This window comes from Gobio gobio (assembly GCF_949357685.1).
Source record: "Gobio gobio genome assembly, chromosome: 16".
Taxonomy (NCBI): domain Eukaryota; kingdom Metazoa; phylum Chordata; class Actinopteri; order Cypriniformes; family Gobionidae; genus Gobio; species Gobio gobio.
This window is the reverse complement of record NC_137109.1, coordinates 26,599,309-26,614,272: the sequence shown is the minus strand read 5'-3', so window position 1 is coordinate 26,614,272 and position 14,964 is coordinate 26,599,309. Positions and strand designations below refer to the sequence as shown.

At 39.0% G+C, this 14,964-nt stretch overlaps 1 protein-coding gene across 2 annotated transcripts in view; it reads left to right on the top strand.

The window, feature by feature from the left end:
- tsc22d3 (TSC22 domain family, member 3) overlaps positions 1-9,672 on the top strand; it is a 43,323-nt gene extending 33,651 nt beyond the window's left edge. The window contains exons 1-3 of one of the 2 annotated variants that reach the window (XM_079838617.1): positions 5,059-5,353; positions 5,545-5,596; positions 8,347-9,672. In XM_079838617.1, coding sequence (XP_079694743.1) covers positions 5,232-5,353; positions 5,545-5,596; positions 8,347-8,595 — 423 coding nt within the window. In that variant the 5' untranslated portion in view covers positions 5,059-5,231 and the 3' untranslated portion in view covers positions 8,596-9,672. Of the gene's footprint in view, positions 1-5,058; positions 5,354-5,544; positions 5,597-8,346 lie in introns of those variants that run through there. The other variant, XM_079838616.1, reaches the window with a different exon arrangement.
- Positions 9,673-14,964: the final 5,292 nt, after the last annotated feature.

Sequence of the window (14,964 nt, the reverse complement as noted above, 5' to 3'; positions counted from 1 at the left end):
GCCCAGGATTGTTGTAGCTTGTAAATCTGAAAATAAATAAATACAAGCCCACACAGCAGGAGAGGGCAGTAGATTCTCTTAAGTATCGTAAAGACAGATGACTGCGTTTGCTGAGATGACACAGCTCAAGCGGGTGTAAATATCCAGCTGGAATAAGGGGCTCTGAATGTCCACAACAGCCTCAAGCGGCTGACTCAACGTATTACAGGGGACCTCTGCTTTCTGTCATGAACAAATTGGGTTTTTAGCGGAGGCTGTGCAGAATTTCCATGAGGCTCACTGGAAACTGGATAACAACAGAGAAGTTCATCAAACCCATAAGCGCTCTAGTCCACGCTGAGTCTTGTCTAGACAGATAACAAAGCAACAAAGAGGGTTAGATCTGTGACACACCTGGGTTGTAAAGGTAAACATCTGCTTACATCTTGCTGTATGATTAGAGGTGGTTCTATAACTGTTCAAATGAAGTCTTACATAAGCAGCTCCTTCATGCACTAAGATAATAGTGCCATTGACAGTCTGACCAATCATAATTGCTCAGTCAGCCACTGCACGCAAGTAACTTGGTGCATGGGTGATATAATAACCTGTTTTGCACCTAATTTCATCGTGGCAAAGGGAAAAGGGCATTCATTGGCATAAATGCTGTTCTTTGGAATTTTATATTCATCAAATAATTGTCACAAAAAATAATGCCCACTAATGATAAATGTTTCTTGAGTATCAAAAGTCAGCATATTAGTATGATTTCTGAAGAAAAATGTGACGCTGCTAAAAAAATTCAGCTTTGCCAGCACCGGAATAAATTACATTTGAAAACATATTCAAATAGAAAACCGTTATTTTAAATGGCAATAACATTTACCACACCAGCATTACTGTATTTTGAGTAAGCCTTGGTGAGCTTAAAATACTTTTTTAATCTTACCAAACCCAAAACTTTTTTTGAGTGGTAGAGTTTCTCACACTCAGACATATTTAACAGTACGTAAAATCAAGTTCTACAAATGTTCTGTTCTAAATTCCCATCGTATTGGCTGTTCAGGGCAGGACCTGGCACTACTATTAACACTCAAGTAGGTCAAGTCAAGGGCTTCCGTGAAAGCACAATACATGGGAAAGCCATCCTGACATGGGAAAAACAAGCAGAACAAATACATATTTGCACATGTTGTTCAAGAGGTAGGTTTTACTTTTGGAACATGAAATTCACTTAGACTATCGATGCCAACAAACACATTATTTGCCTACAGGCTGACATGATATATGTCTGTAAGAATTATTAATGCGTACTTGACTCAGCCCAATTAAGCAATTTAATGTATCCAGTGAATTAAAGCAATAGAGTTTTACGTAACACATTGTATACGCGTCTCCTGTGCCGACATGTTTTATGTGAGCAAAACACCCAGTCGTATGCTGTACAACGCATGCTACATAACTCTTTTTTTTTGCAGTCATGCATAAGTCCATTCAGACTGTAAGACACGAAACAAAGCTGTCTGCTGAGAAATGAGCATGGCAAATACACAAAAGTTGAAACATGTCTTTTCTCTTCCTACGAAAGGGAACTTAAACTGTACAAAAACAGTTATGGAAAATTCGAGATGGATATGTTTGCAAATTCCAGATTGCAACAGTGAGACTCTATTTGAATTGCGTTGTCATTTTGTTGACTTTAATAATTTATCATCCTCTGAATATTCTGCTCTCAATCATGTCACTCTGAGAGTCGCTGATCAACAAAATTCTCCATATTTGTCTGACAGACAGACAGTGAACGGAGAACAAAAGACACAATATCTCTGTATGTCCACCTCCCTCCCAACTAGCTGAGAGAATGGGACATTTTCACACCATCTCCGCTGCTCGAGTCGCAAAGTTGCATCTTAGGCAGCGTCCGTAGTCTCTTTTTCATAGATACCACCGTCCACATAGAGCGACGGCCATGAGTTTGCCACCTGTCTACTCACCTAGTCTATTTAAGAAAAGGGACCGGCGGTAAGTGTAAGAATGTTGGAGTCGCGTGAGTATATCATTACAGCTGACAGCTGATGGATTAATTGTGTAGGTGAGAATGTGAGGAAAGTTAGTCTCGTCCAACCACTCAAGACTGGCGAATACTGCAAGTCTTGCTGTACGAGGTGTGAAAATCGTTACGTTAGAGTCAGCGAAGTGCAATACCGGGTTCATCATTTGTGGATCATGTTGGAAAGTAAATACAGATGGGTTATGCGCGTATTGCATAACTTGTTTTTTTCATGTCGTAGGATGCTAAATCAAGATTTTACACTGTAGATGATGATATTTGCTTATTCTTCTCTCTAGCTGTCCTCCTAAAGAAACGATATATATTTTTTGGACCTAATAAGCAGCAGCTATTCACAGTATGCAAACTTGAAAGACAGAAAATATGCCATTCCACACATTCCTTCATGATTATTGGTGTGTCCTTACGTATGCAAATGCTAAGTTAACCATATGGTTAGGTGTGTCTTGAGAACGCTAATCCTTTTTTTGTGGGTTTTTAGTAAATTAAGTCTTGTTGCATAACGGGTTTAAGTGTAAATAATTAGTGCCATTCAGTGTTACTGTACTGAACATAAAATACACTGAGACCAGTTTCCAGAATTGTTTTAAACCATGTAGTAGCAGTGTGAAGGATTTGTTTATTGGAGCGAGTCTGGGACGTCTCCACCCTGGCCATGGTGACAGACGGAGACATACTGTACTATGGCACATCTGTGTTTACTGTGATGTGCAAGGTTTTTTTGAGGAGTGGCGACTGAATGAAGCATCTGTTTGCTCATCTCGCTGCATCAAAACAATGTGGAAGTTATTCAATACTGAACAACTTTTAAGCATGCAGTTTTTTTTGTCAATCCTGGTTTCTTTGGAATGTAATACATGCAGCTTTCTCTTTGCTAGAGAGGTTGTTTTTTTCTGGTTTTGTCCTGTTAAGACCAGCCACTAATATTATGAATATTAACTTATTACTGGTGGGGGGGGTTAAATTATTATTATTGTATTTTTTTGGAGTGGGGAATGGTGGAGTGTGGGGGGGGGGGTGTTGGTCTTATTGGTTTATTTAAAGTAATTAAATTATTGAAGGTGTTCAAGGGATTTAAGGAAATAAAGAAAAAGACATTTCAACGGTAAAAGTTCCAGTTCTATTGCAGTTATGAAATAAACTATTTGCAATTATTATTATTTTTTTAAATATGCACATATTTTTATTTTCACCTGCCTAATATGTAAAAATGCAAAACGTTTCTTGTCACATCAAATTCAGCTATGATTTACATAAATAAAGTAATGTTTTCAATTCAAAATGGTGAAATTTCATTAAAAAAATGTCAAGTTTGAATCACCTCATATTACTGCTGGTTGCTTAGCGTTTTTATCGTCAAATATGAAATGTTTAGCTACTAGTACTTACATTATATAGCCCTGGTAGGTACTAGATAACAGGAAGGTTCTGTTGACACTTCCTTGCCTGCAGACTCTCACCAAGATTCATAACTCTTTAAATTAAGAAGCCACTTGGTCTTTCCCTCTTCGTCTGACATGGCATGATTATCATTTCATACAGTACAAACTGTACAAGCACTTGCCAATTATCCAGTCTACAGCTCACCAGGAGCTCAGAATCATGCAGTCAGAGGAGAAGACGTTAACTCTTTCTGGAACGCTCCTCTGAAATCTAATCTGTCAGCTTTAACTCGGCATGAAATGGAAAGTGACAGCACTACGGTGACTAATTTGTGCTTTTTCTATGAAATCTCATTAGGAGGATCAACTTTGAGCCGTCCCCTTTCAAAGGGCTACACTGGGATCTAGACAAATTCTTGCTCCACTAGATAGATTGTAAAATGAAGGTCGATAATGTCCATAAGATGTCATTTGGTAACATAATAAATTCATAAAATGTTGCTAGCAAGTCCCATCTTTAAAAGTGTTTACCAATAACAACTGTATTAATGAGTAAAAAAGACTCTAGTTTTATTTTTATAATTAGTCTCTCTGAATTTAAATAATACCATAGGCTAGCATTACGTCAGAGGTAAATTGGAATCATATATCGTCCCTAATTCAAATGATTTTCCTCCAAAAAATTCAATTCACAAAGCATACATTATGTGTCTGTTTGTATGTTGTGCATGTTTTTAAGTTGGACTAAATTAGTTGTATTTACATTTGGAGTCTACACATAGGTTTTTTTTTTTTTTTTAGAAAGATCAAAACATTTATTTTGTTTACTTTATTTTTGGTGTTGTTTCTTTCAAGCTGTTATGTACTTGCTGTGGACTTAATAATAGTTGTACGCTTTTATTATGAACTCATGAGCCTTAATGTTAAAGAGTGAACTGATGGACAGTGAAATAGTGTGCTTATATTCTAAATTAGCAAGTTTTTAAGTGTCAATGACTTTGATTCCAACCTTTAGAGACAGTTTGGTCTAGAATGTTTATGATTGTTATACACGGTTTGGCCACTAGAGGCACTAAAGGCTGAATTTAGACATTATGGAAAAAAGTACTGTGAGAAAATACTATTGTTTAAACCAATTTCCCCATCCAAGTCTTGTCTCGGAGATGTCAACTGCAAAACGGTGAACTTTTTCGATCGATTGAAAGACCAATTTTGTCAATTCACTGTAATAATAGGCTACTGCTCAATTACTGATTTTCACCATGAGCAAATCACTGAGGTTTATAGGAACACGTTGTTTCTTAAAAGTGACAACGTTACCTGAAGAAAACACATATTCTCTCGAATTTAGTCATTAGACAGCTATATATTTCACGAGGCATGTCATAGCTCGCAAAACGTTTCAATAATCAAAAAAAGGCTGCTTGTTAATAGCGTATCTTGTTTATGTTGATGTGTTGTGGACGTTTGTCCTGCGGTCTGCTGCTGCATGCTGTGTGTTCTTTGAGCGAGTTCAGTGAGAGGGCAAAACGAAAATCTATGCCACAAGCCTCATTTGAATAATTCATGCATGCGTCACGCGGCGTCACCGAGAGGAGTATAAAAGCCCGCTGCGGCAGAAATAGCACCACTTGTCGACAGTGTTTCTCTGAAACCGCTCCTAGTTCACTCATAGCGCCCGGCTTCTCTGTGCGTATTGCAACAGAGCACCGCAACAAAACAACCAGGATCTTAACCTCGTGTTCTAACAAGTCGCAAACGTGGCGAGAAGTATTATTCAGACGGGTCTTGTACTCAACATGAGCACGGAGATGTTTAAAACGCCAATGGAGCTCGCTGTCTATCAGCTGCACAATTTCTCCATCTCCTTCTTCTCATCCTTCCTTGGAGGAGATGTAGTATCGGTCAAACTAGACAACAGGTATGCAGATTTTATGAGATTATTAGATGCTTTTGACAGTCGATAGGAATTACAGTCGGACACAAATCTTACTTTGCTGTTTTTTTCCGGCATTCACTGCGCTTCAACACAGATGTCACGCACATAAGAGCTTGTTTACTACTGCTGAGTCTGAACTGCGTTTTAATACTTTGTGTCTTTGTCTTTTGCAGTGCCTCTGGCGCAAGCGTTGTGGCAATTGACAACAAGATCGAACAAGCAATGGTAAGATGGATAACTATTATTTTAACTGTACGATCAGATCCGCAGAATGAGCTCATGTTTGTAGAATTGCAGTGGAAAGTATCTAGTTTCTGTGTAGGCTGTAACCAAAGCTGTGGCACGCTCTAGAGCTGCTGCATCTACCTTCATTGCATATGCTTTGTTGGCCCACCTGCAGTAAAAGTCAAAGGTCGTTGTACTACACCACATGCACCCTTATAGCTAGGGGTGTAACGATTCGTTTTAACAACGATTCGATTCGTATCACGATTTGAGGTTGTCGATACGATTCAAGGACGATTTTGGTTCATTTAGAACGATACGATCCGAAACGATTCAGTGACTTGAAATCGATTCAGTAACTTTTTAGCCAAAAATTGTGTGACTGAAATAAATATCTGGATACTGGTCAGTGCAGGTGAAGTTTCCTAGATTCCTGTTGTTTCTTGTAAGGGAATCAGGTATCAATTAATTATGGATATAAACAAACAAGTAAACAACAATTAATGGCAAATGCATTCAAATTTTATTTGAATAAAGTGCAACCAACAGTTTAGGTTGAATTAACAGGAAGTTAACCTTTTCTGCTCTCATTTTCAATATTCAATACATATTCAATAAAAGCACAGTAAGTGCAACCAACATTTCAACAGTAGGTTAACCTGCTACTTCTGCTTTTGTTATCCAACATAATAATATTACAATATTAATATCAAAAATAAAGTGCAACTAACTTCTCTTCAGGTTTAATTAATAGTAGGTGTACCTGTTACTTTTGCTGTTGTTTTTCAACATTAAAATAATACAAATACAATATTAATATCAAAAATAAAGTGCAACCAACATTTCTTCAGTTTGAATAAACTGGCTGAACCTGCTACTACTCTCAGTTTAATAAACAAACAATATTTAACAAAGATAAAATGTAACCAACTACTCTTCAATGACTCTACATATTTCTTTTTCAAAAATATCAACATGATCTGACCGCAGAACACTTCTCTGTGCGTTCACTATGTTGCCAGCAGTACTAAAAACTCGCTCTGCTGGCACACTGGTCCCAGGAATGCACAGGTAACATTTAGCAAGGGTTGAAAGTACAGGTAACACGTTACTAACTTAGCTCTTTCTCCTGGTGACTTGATAATTTCTCGCTGGTTGGCTTCTCCTCTGCCATACGCCATGCTGTTTTGTTTTCTTAGCGCTGCTGCTGGTGCGTGCGTTGCGATGATGTCACAGATAGGCAGACTGAATCGAGTAACGTTTAACGCCTTTATCATTAAAAGTGCTAAGAAAAAACATCCATTTAAAGTCTGACGTGCTTAAATCCAATGCGTTATTTCCTATGATCGATACAATCGATTGATTACCTTTTAAAACGATGTTAGATCGATATATGTCGTCCGGAAGGCCAACTTGCCGAGCACAGATCGATGTAGTTAGATCGTAGGAAAATAAATCGATACATCGATGTAGTAGATGAATCGTTACACCCCTACTTATAGCAATCGTTTTATACCCATTTAATCCCCCAACATCTGTAATTTGACTTTAAAGTCTTAATGCACTATTTACTAATATATTTATTACACATTACTATAAGTATAAAATGAAAAAGCAGAGAATAACTACCATATTTGATGCAAATAATCTTTAAACAGACTTTTATTATTGTATTAAGATTGCTCTCTTACAGTAAATAAATCGTGCTCACAATAGATGTAAACATTTATTTGAACCCAGAGTGACATTTGAATAATTAACTTGATTGCAGATTGAAGATGTTGGAAAATGTAAATGTAATTAAATAAAGCATTTTTAGATACTTTTCTTATCCCCCACAATCACCCAGTAGTATCTGCAACCAAAACTCATATTAGGTCTATTTACTATTACTATTTAACTGTAAAAGCAAATGCATACAAATAACTGTAAAACCAATATCTGGTACAGATAAATCTTTTATTAATTCATCACAATAGATGTAAACATTTAAATTTCACTAACTTGATTCATTAAAGAATTTAAAAAAAAGTTGAAAATGTAAATACAAATGGGAAACATGCATTTATTCTTAGGGTACGTTTACATGACAGCGACGTACTAAACATGGAAACGTTTTTCCTTTGAGTTTTTCGTGCACAACAATGACAACGTTGTCAAAACAAACCATTCACATGGGTCAGTGAAAACTATTAAAAATGCTGTATTATCCTCGTCAGGCCAGTAGTTGGCGATGTCACTTTGTAAAGAAGCACTACGCGCCTATAGACTGAACATGTAATGCGCATGACGCCACCGTTTCTGTAAATTTGTGCTTTTGTAGTTTGCAAAACTTGCACTTTGAGTCCCGTTTTCAAAAGTTGTCGTTTTCAGGCCCCCAAAATGCCATTGTCGTGTAAATGAATGGCCAAAACGCCTAAAGTTTTCAATATTTAGTTGAAAACCGTGTTGTGTAAAGGGCCCCTTACATTGTCTTTTCCCTCACAATGATATTAAGTAGAACATAATGTACAGTTAGTATTACAAATTCAGGACCCTTAAATAAATGGCCCATGTGAATGGGTATTGTTTGTTTATTTCATTGGGCCATTCAAGGAGTAAAAAACGATGTGCTTGGTTAGCTGGGAAAGCTCAGCCTCATTCTTCTGAATTCATACGTGAATTCCACAAGCAAACAGTTGAATTGTATTTAATAGTCAGTATGTTTTGGTGTGATCATGGAAACTCAACTCTATTTTCTTCTCTCTTAGGATCTCGTGAAGAATCACTTAATGTATGCGGTCAGAGAAGAAGTGGAGATCTTGAAGGAGCAGATCAAGGAACTGGCAGAGAAAAACAACCAGTTGGAGCGTGAGAACAGCCTGCTGAAGAACCTGGCGAGCCCAGAGCAGCTGGAGAAGTTTCAGTCACGTCTGCCCTCAGACTCCAGCCTCCCCCTGGAGCTGGGCTCCCCCGAGGATGGCGACCGCCAGTACAGCAGCACGGGATCTGCTGTATAAGTGGCTCTGCCATGGGGCGGGCAGAGCCACAGCTCTCACCTGAAATGGACCTCCAGATATGCAACTTCAAGATGAAGCTGGCTGTACAGATGAAACCTGACCTGAAATGAAAGCACTACGACGTACCAGTGGCCAAGTTCTGTAATATCCGACAATCTCTTCGGACTAACATGGAAAAGAGAGAGTGATGTAGACGTCTGAGGTTACTGTACAACGGGACTGACGTGCCCCTTGCTTGGAAGGGGGCCCAGCCTTGCTTTCCTTTGGTCCCTCTCACGAAGAGACGGAGAGGGGTTTGCCTGATGGAGCTGGCCGAGAGCGCACCTTCGGCCTATCCAAGTCAAGCCAAGGAAATGTACGTCCCTACGAGATGCCCCACCTGACGCAAGCTATACGGGACTCGCCTTCCTGCCCTCCGTGTCATTGATCCCTAGCCCTGTGGACATTCTTAGCTCCTGTAGTTAAGGACGCTTGAGACGGACCTGTACGGAGCACTGGTCCTCTCACTGGTCCACGGCGGTGACTCCTGCCATATGATTTGTACAGCATCGCTTGTATCTCTGCAGATGGGGCCTGCTGCTTATGGGGATTATTGCTTGTTTTGTGTTTTGAAACGGAACAAAATCAACGTGTCTATATGGGCTGTGTGTAAAAATGATTTTTTTCTTTTTGTGGGAACGAAAATCTGTATACATTTGCATAGTTCTGTAAATTAGCAACTGATGTAAAGCGAAATGTTCTGAAACCGACGGAAGTGAGGGGTGGATAATGTTGCTGCGACTGTTCTGCTGACATGTCGAAAATGTGTTCTGTTGACCTTCCACGCCAACCAACTAACAGGCACACTGGTGTCCGAGGAAGGCCACATGTTTTTCAATGAACTTTGTGTTTTCTAACCACCAAAGACTTGCCTAATACTCACAAGCCAACAGGACCATGTGTAACTATTCACAGGGAGAAGTTTTTCGACAGCAGTCTTTTTGAAACATGGGTATTGTTGCTTCATTGTGTCCATGGTATTTTTTTGAACGATTTATGGATGCAAAATGCACATTGCAATAAACCTTGTTTACACTACCCTCAGATCTTTTGCTTTTTCTTCTTGGAGGACACAGGCATTTTCTGCAGTTATATATTTAGACAAGTTACAAGTCAGATTCTTAGTATCTATAAAAATTCCTTTGAAAATGGAAATGAGGTAATTGACTATAGGAGTAAAGGTCATGCATGGAAGATAAGGCCTTCAAGAAAACCAATAACATAACCTTAGCATGCATTGCAGTTTATGATTGACATTTGCTATTCAATATGCAATGGCATCACTCGCTGCTCACATTTTACTACATGCAATTAAATCTCTTTATATGAATAATCAAATTCTTTCCAGTAATTACACATATATAAAGAAATGTCATTGACCTCAGCGAGCGCATGTGCATGATTATAAAATATGCAAAGGCTGAACTTTCCACTGAACCATCAAAATGACTATTAAAAAAACTATACAGGGAAAAAGAGGGTTTAATTGCAGAGGTTTATGTACATACACACACAGATCTAGAGCTAAGTTCACAATGGCTACTGTGCCATAGTAATCCAGAAGGCTTTGAGGCCAAGCATAGTGAGAAAGGAGATCATGGCGTGTGAAACCCTCATCCTTCTCTCCTTCAGAAAGGCACGTTCAGTGTAACTCAATCCTCTGAGAGGTCCCTGATGTAAGATTTCTATATGAGACCCACATCTCAGCATTTCTACAAAAGTTCCTATAAGGTAGACAGTAATAAAGTAGAGTCAAAAGACTACGTCCACAGGGTCCGATTGCAGATGGGTGGAGGTTTAAAAGGAAATGACTTCTGGAAATATCAGAAGCCAAATGCACTCTAATCTGAGGTCTCATTAACGTTTTATTGCTGTTATTGCTATATGCCATTAATCTTAATTGTACTGAACATTTATATGGTAAAAGTTAGTATAATATGATCAGATTATTCCAAATTCCGAATAGACAAACGATACATTAAAATAAATACATTAATACGCATTTGTTAAGTGTGAATATGAAGATTCGGTTACACTTTATTCTAAGGTGTCCTTGTTACAATGCAATTATACATTCATACATAGTGAGTAATATCAATTAACAACATGTACTTACAATAGATCAGGGTTTGGTTCACGGTTAGTTGCTTGTAATTATGACTAATACAACAAGAAGAATGTACATTAAAGTGTTACCGAAGGATCACTAAGGTTACTAAGTAACCAACAAACAAAATAATAATAATTTATATTATTATAAAATTATCCGTTTTTGGTAACACTTTAATTAAAGCCTTTATGTACAATGCATTATAAAGGTATTCATAATATAATGCATTATATCTTTTCATAAATAATTGAAACCAAAGTTAAAATGCATTTTAAAAAATTGGTTGTTTGCCTGAAATTGGTTGTTTGCCATTTTTTTTTATGTATTTTACTTTGTAAAGGTGAGAGCAATGAATAGTTAAGTATTATAATGTATCATAACTGTGCTTACAATAATTCATGAGACCATGGAATAGATTATAAGGTACATTGCAAGGCATAAATAATCCATTGAAATACTTTTATAGTGCATTATATATAAAGGCTTGAAGTAAAGTGTTACCAAGTTTTTCACAGTATTTTTGGAATGGAGAAAAACAACCATGGACAATGTTCAATGGTTCAATGTTCAGAATCGGATTGGATTCACTGGTGATTTGACATTTGGTCTGCTTCCCAAAACAGCTGCAAGACCTCCGCTGTTATGCAACTCCCAAACATCTGTTTCAGTTTGGTGTAGTGGGCGGTATTCTATGTCAAGGCCTGGTGAAGTGTGGCCGGGTTTGCATGCGAGCAAGTTACAGTGCACTGAGAAATGTACTTGTTTGTCCTGTATGTAAATATAGGCTCACAGTAGGCTGTTTGTGCCATATTTCAGTAGAGTAACATCATTTCCTAAACCTCAGATCTAATACCCTGTTGTGGAAAATTATTGAGTGTGATCCGCAGTGTAAACGTTGTTACCTCATTCTCACTATATACAAACAGCCTCCCTCTTTCTCCCAGGTGCATCCTGTAGAGGCAGAATCAATGAGACAGATGTTTACTTTGGGAATTTTTTTTTGTTTTTTTGGATCCTTTAGAAGAAAGTTGACAGTATAAATAGACAAAGTCATTATAAGCCCAAAGTGTTTACTGCTTTTATGAAACGCACTGACTGGTGTTCAGCTACCAAATGAGTGCTTACAAATTGTTGCAAATTTTCCATTGAATTACATCACAGAAAATGATGACCAAATCCAAATAAATACATTCCTACATTACTTATATTTAAAATACATTATAATATTTCAAATTAGATTATATAAAGACTTATTGTGCATTTGAAGAACTTCCAGTGGAATACATGAATCACTGTAAAAGGTTTCGCAGTTCCAGTATGGTCAAGCTACTTCTGGCATAAAAGGCAAACAAATACATGACCCATTGTTTAACTTGGGTTGCATATAAGTCATAACCACAGATATGTAAAAAATGTCCATTGTGCAAACCACAATTTCAGATTCTCTGTGATGTGACAGCATGTTTTGCTTGACTTATGTCTGTGTATGTACTGACTCATGACTTTTTGTTGCAGTCCAACTCAAGTTCTGTTATATTGTTTTGGGTGTTTTATCTCAATATCTACCCCAGCCAGTCTGACCCAAGTCATTTTGATTCCTAAAGTCGCTCATGTTTTAATATTGACTAGTCATACTTCAAATAGCTTACACTCTTCTGAATGGTCTCTCTGTTTTGCAGAAGTAGTAAACAGTGAATAGTTGACTAATGAATTTAATTTGTTTCTAAGTATAATCTACAACAACGTCTTGGTTATTCCCATTAACATACACACAGCTATCTCTTATGATAAAGCATTTTGTATTCACAAGACCAAATGCTCTGTTTATTTGAGGTAAGCCACTTTGCTCTTGTTTGTACAGATTGCTCAGGGTGTGGGAATGTGATAAAGTTTACCACGCTCCACCTATAGAAAGAGGATTTGGAAAGCCCCATTACTTTCACACAACCATAAAAAGGATGTTGCCTCACAAACACATATGGGTAGTAGTTCCACCCTAAACTCTTTACTAATCCAGGGCTGGTGCAAAAGGTCAAATATACCAGCAGAAGTTGGCCAATGACTCTGACCCCATGTGAGAGTTGCAGGAACATACAGAACTTATGTTTGTTAGACCCTCAGCGTGATGAGTTCTAAATGAGGACGGTATAAAGACAGCAATAAAGAGTCTTTTATTAAGCTCTCCTTAAAAAGAGACTCTTTGTAGGAGGCATAAGAGAAGGTGCTCTTATTTAACAGTGCTGGAGTTCTTCCTACATGCGTGAGATCTGAGAGGAACTGTGTCCGTCTTTCCCCAGGGGTTTGGAAAACACTGTGAATCGCTGTCTGTGTGAGAGGTGTTCCTCTGCGGTACCAGCCTTGCAAAGAATGTGATTGGAACATCTTATTCTGACCAAGTGGGGCAGAACAAAGGCCACCAGCATGAGGTTGAGGATTTGAGAGGAAAGCCTTGAATTCAGAGTCCTACCACGGGACAAGCACAGCTTGTTGTTTTAGCACTGGCGTGTCTTAGGGGAAAGTGAGGTGCTCTTATTACAGAACCTATATAACTTCTTCATGATGAACCCATGATGAAGTATGTGTACTACGTAAAGTAAATGTTTATTGTAAGTTTTAAGTAAAAAAAGAATCCAGTTTAAAAATGTTAACAGTGAGTAAAACAGTTGAACTGTGAGTTTTTGTATGGGTAAGCATAAGAGAAAAGGGTGACCCGAGTGATAACTTCGCTTGACAAAAACATTCACCAAATATTTGTGTAGCACACTTAAGCTGCATCCACTTGGGGTGAGCACTATGACCGCAAACTTATTTCATGATATGATGTTTTATTTCATCATGATGATATACAACGATCAGGCATTACATTATGACCACCTTCCTAATGTTGTGTTGGTCCCCCTTTTGCTGCCAAAACAGCCCTGACCTGTCGAGGCATGGACTCCACTAGACCCCTGAAGGTGTGCCCGTGGTATCTGGCACCAAGATGTTAGTAGCAGTCCTGTAAGTTGCGAGGAGGGGCCTCCATGGATTGGACTTGTTTGTTCAGAAAATCCCACAGATATTCGTTTGGATTAAGATCTGGGGAATTTGGAGGCCAAGTCAACACCTCAAACTCGTTGTTGTGCTCCTCAAACCATTCCAGAACTATTTTTGCTTTGTGGCAGGGTGCATTATCCTGCTGAAAGAGGCCACAGCTACCAGGGAATATTTTTTCCATGAAAGGGTGTATGTGGTCTGCAACAATGTTTAGGTAGGTGGTACATGTCAAAGTAACATCCACATGGATGGCAGGACCCAAGGTTTCCCAGCAGAACATTGCCCAAAGCATCACACTGCCTCTGCCGGCTTGTCTTCTTCCCATAGCACATCCTGGTGCCATGTGTTCCCCAGTTAAGCGACGCACAAGCACCCGGCCATCCACGTGATATAAAAGGAAACATGATTCATCAGACCAGGCCACCTGCTTCCATTGCTCCATGGTCCAGTTCTGATCACATGCCCACTGTTGGCTCTTTCGATGGTGGAAAGGGGTCAGCATGGACACCCTGACTGGTCTGCGGCTATGCAGCCCCATACGCAACAAACTGCGATGCACTGTGTATTCTGACACCTTTCTATCAGAACCAGCATTAACTTCTTGAGCAATTTGAGCTAGAGTAGCCCGTCTGTTTGATCAGACCACTCAGGCCAGTCTTTGCTCTCCATGTGTATCAATGAGTCTTGGCCGCCCATGACCCTCTTGCCGGTTCACCACTGTTCCTTCCTTGGACCACTTTTGAAAGATACTGACCACTGCAGACCGGAAACACCCCAAAAGAGCTGCAGTTTTGGAGATGCTCTGACCAAGTCATCTAGCCATTACAATTTGGCCCTTGTCAAACTCACTCAAATCCTTACACTTGCCCATTTTTCCTGTTTCTATCCATTTTTTTTTTAAACCAAGCTCCGCATGATGGTCATTTTGAAAACTGTGTCTGTATTTGACCATTTAGGTGCAAAGAGAACTGATTTCGGGATTGCACGCTGTCTGAGAGAGTGCTTCTGCTGAGTGTCATTCAGAGAGGAGCCGCCGCTATTTCTGTTTCCATCATGAAATCTTAAGGCCCGGGTATACTTCACTTACCGCGCCCGGACGTGTCACGCGCGCAGCCCTGTCCGTGCGTCTTTCAAAGTATACTACACAACGGATGCGCGCGGAGGATCGCGTTCGACACATGCGC